The following is a 3,648-nucleotide window of genomic DNA, read 5'->3' as shown; positions in this document are numbered from 1 at the left end:
GAGCTGGCCCTGGGGAATGTGTGTTTACATGTAAACACATGTGTGGCAGGGCAGATCCCCGCCTGGGGCAGGCTCCCGCCTCTGCCCAGCCAGGCCGCCCTCTGTGGGCATGGAGGAAGGAGGGCTCCCAGGGCTCGGGCTGGGCACCCTCGCAGGCTCGGACTCCTGGCAGACTGCACCCCTCCTGGCCCCCAGCTCCTTGGGAAGCGTCTTGGAGGCGGTTGCTGGAAGCAGCAGGCCAGAGGGCCGGGCAGGGCCGGGGCAGGGAGGGCCCTGGGTACCAGGGAAGGGCAAGGTTTCTGAACTCTGCTTTTGCCAACCACTTCCTGTCTCTCTTCAGCGGGGGCTCAACCCCCAGACCTCCAGAAATGACGTCAGAATCATTTGCATCCCGCTGCCTCCACCTGCCCGGTTCAGCGGGGACCCTGCCCAGCCTGCCCCGCGGCCAGAGGGTTGGGTGAGTGTACCTGGGGCTGGGGGCTGGACTCTGGGATCTTGGATGGGGGGCACCCCAGGCTCTCCAGCCTGCAGGGCTCAGCCGGGGCCCCTCCCCATTCAACCTCCACTCCAGTCCTCATTCAACTTCCTCTTCCTGCGAAAGAGGGGAGCTGCCCCTGACCTGTAAGGACTGAGGCAGGATCGCCATGAATGGAGACCTCTGGAAAAGCTCAGCAGCCCAGGCCAATGGGTCTCACTGGACGCCGAAGGGGAGAAGGGGAGATCTTGGGCGGCGGACGGATTCGCAACCTTCCCACAGCCCCCCAAAGCCCAGGCTTTGGGGGGGAAGCTGGGGGCTTCCCATCTCCTTTTGCAGGGGAGGGTTGTCAGCTGGCGGGTGTGCACCGAGGGCACCCCAGCCCCGACCAGCTAGCCCCCCATCAACACCAGCACCCCCCAGCAGCAGCACCACCAGCACACACACACAAAAATTGGATACATTTTGAATAAAGCGATTCGGTTCCTTATCCGGGGACTGGGTTGCTGCGTGTGATTGGCCGGCGGAGTCACATGGTGAAAGTAACTTTACAGGGTCGCTAGCTAGTAGGAGGGCTTTATGGAGCAGAAAAACGACAAAGCGAGAAAAATTATTTTCCACTCCAGAAATTAATGATCATGAGCTCGTATTTGATGGACTCTAACTACATCGATCCGAAATTTCCTCCATGCGAAGAATATTCGCAAAATAGCTACATCCCTGAACACAGTCCGGAATATTACGGCCGGACCAGGGAATCGGGATTCCAGCATCACCACCAGGACCTGTACCCACCGCCGCCTCCGCGCTCTAGCTACCCCGAGCGCCAGTATAGCTGCACCAGTCTCCAGGGGCCGGGCAATTCGCGAGGCCACGGGCCGGCCCAGGCGGGCCATCACCACCCAGAGAAATCCCAGCCGCTCTGCGAGCCGGCGCCTCTCGCGGGCGCCTCCGCCTCCCCGTCCCCAGCCCCGCCAGCCTGCAGCCAGCCAGCCCCTGACCATCCCTCCAGCGCCGCCAGCAAGCAACCCATAGTCTACCCATGGATGAAAAAAATCCACGTTAGCACGGGTAGGCAACTTTGCTTTTTGCTCTCCCCCTCCCTCCCTCTTCCCCGGCGCTCCCCACCCTCCCCGGCCCCCTCTGGCCCCCGTCCGCCTTTCTCTCCTTCCCCCTCTCTCTCCAGGAGCGACTCTGGGTTAGCACAATTGAACTGGATTTACGAGCGAGAATGGGTAATTACATCCCCCATAAATTTTATGGCTTAGCTACTCTGGGCAGTCCGAGCCATGTGCTACGATCTGTTATGTATGTGTGAAAACTATGCTCGCTTTCTAAGGGCGCATAAATAATTCAGTGTCGTTACAATGAGGATTCCCCTCTTATTACACTACAAAGTCGCCAGCTTCCTTCAACTTCTTTATAACCCATTTAGCTTGATGACTTTATTTCCACCACCCCTCCTCCTGTTCCACGAGCTGAGGATGGGGCGAGGGTGGGGGGCGGGGAAGCTGCTGCCTCTGAACCCCACTCTTTGCTTTTCCCCCTCCCGCACCCCCAGTGAACCCCAATTATAACGGAGGGGAACCCAAGCGCTCGAGGACAGCCTACACCCGGCAGCAAGTCCTGGAATTAGAGAAAGAGTTTCATTACAATCGCTACCTGACCCGAAGGAGAAGGATCGAGATCGCCCACTCGCTGTGCCTCTCTGAGAGGCAGATCAAAATCTGGTTCCAAAACCGTCGCATGAAATGGAAGAAGGACCACCGACTCCCCAACACCAAAGTCAGGTCAGCGCCCCCGGCCGGCGCTGCGCCCAGCACCCTGTCGGCAGCCCCCGGGAGCGCTTCTGAAGACCACTCCCAGCGCGCCACGCCGGAGCAGCGGGCAGAGGACATTACCAGGTTATAAGACGTCGCTCACCCGGCCCCCACCCGTGCCCCCTCCCGCCTCACACACGAATTGACTCTTATTTATAGAATTTAATATATATATATTTTTGGTTCTTTTCTCGCTTCCTCCCACCTTACCCCTTGTCAGTTCCAAACAGACAAAACAGATAAACAAACAAGCCGGCTGCCCTGGTCTCTCTCCCTTCCCCTGTTAAGGACCCTTTTGAGCATGTGATATTGTCTTAGCATGGTACCTGCTGGTTTTGTTGTTTTTCTTTAAAGGCCATTTTGGGGGGTTATTTATTTTTTAAGGAAAAAAAGCTGCAAAAATTATATATTGCAAGGTGCGATGTTCTGGTTTGGGTGAATTTCAGGGGAAATGAGGAAAAGAAAAAAGGGAAGAGATTTTTAAGCCAGTTCTCCTCCACCTCCTCCTTCTCCTCCTCCTCCTCCTCCTCCTCCTCCTCCTCCTCCTTTCCCCCCTCTTTCCTTAGGCCGTTTGCATTGAAAATGCACCAGGGGAGGTTAGAGAGGGGGAAGTCATTTTAAGGAGAACAAAGCTATGAAGTTCTTTTGTATTATTGTTGGGGGGGGGCTGGGAGGCGAGGGGGACGCCAGCAGACAAAGCTAAATGCATCTGGAGAGCCTCTCAGAGCTGTGAGTTTGAAGAGCCAAAAGAAAATAAAAATGAACTTTGAGTTCAGAGAGGTGCTCTGTAGGTAGAACCCCCCCCCATCGTGGTTATTGTGTCTTTGGACGAATTTACTTGATTATTGTAAAACTTGCAATAAAGAATTTTAGTGTCGATGTGAAATGCCCCGTGATCAATAATAAACCAGTGGATGTGAATTAGTTTTACGTCAATGTCTGATGGTTTCTTTTTATCTCCCTCCTCCTTCTGGCCTAGAAACTGCCCACCTTCGCTATAGTTGCTTAAGTTTAAGCAAACACGCCAGTCTTAAATCGCAGCTGCAGTTTCCAGTGTCCTTAGCAGAACCAGCAAGGGTCTCCAGAAGGGATGTAGGACGTTAGGACCGTTTGCTGCCCTGAGTGGGCCAGACTTTCTGGGGGAACTCTGGTAGAGCTGGGGGGGGGGGTCCTCGCTTTGCTGTAGTTTGGGCTCCATGCTGTCTTTCTTTTTATCTAGTGCTCTCTCCCTCTTCTCCCTTCTCTCTGCTGAGGAGGCCTGCCTTACTTGCAGACAAGGAGGCAAGTTTAGGGAGTGGGAGGAGAAGAGTTTTATCTTTTAGGGCTCTTACGGGATGAAAAATTAAGGACGGT

General features: G+C 55.1%; 1 protein-coding gene across 1 annotated transcript; it reads left to right on the top strand.

Annotated features, from left to right (window-relative positions):
* The first annotated feature begins 1,067 nt into the window (after positions 1 to 1,067).
* Positions 1,068 to 3,225, top strand: HOXC4 (homeobox C4). Its single transcript, XM_004692673.1, has 2 exons — positions 1,068 to 1,546; positions 2,037 to 3,225. Exons 1-2 carry the CDS (start codon positions 1,108 to 1,110, stop codon positions 2,384 to 2,386), a joined length of 789 nt encoding a protein of 262 aa, XP_004692730.1. The 5' UTR covers positions 1,068 to 1,107; the 3' UTR covers positions 2,387 to 3,225.
* The last annotated feature ends 423 nt before the right edge of the window (positions 3,226 to 3,648 follow it).

Source organism: Condylura cristata, unplaced genomic scaffold (assembly GCF_000260355.1).
Source record: "Condylura cristata isolate star-nosed mole 26May11 unplaced genomic scaffold, ConCri1.0 scaffold00034, whole genome shotgun sequence".
Lineage (NCBI taxonomy): Eukaryota > Metazoa > Chordata > Mammalia > Eulipotyphla > Talpidae > Condylura > Condylura cristata.
This window is presented reverse-complemented; position numbering and strand designations above follow the sequence as displayed.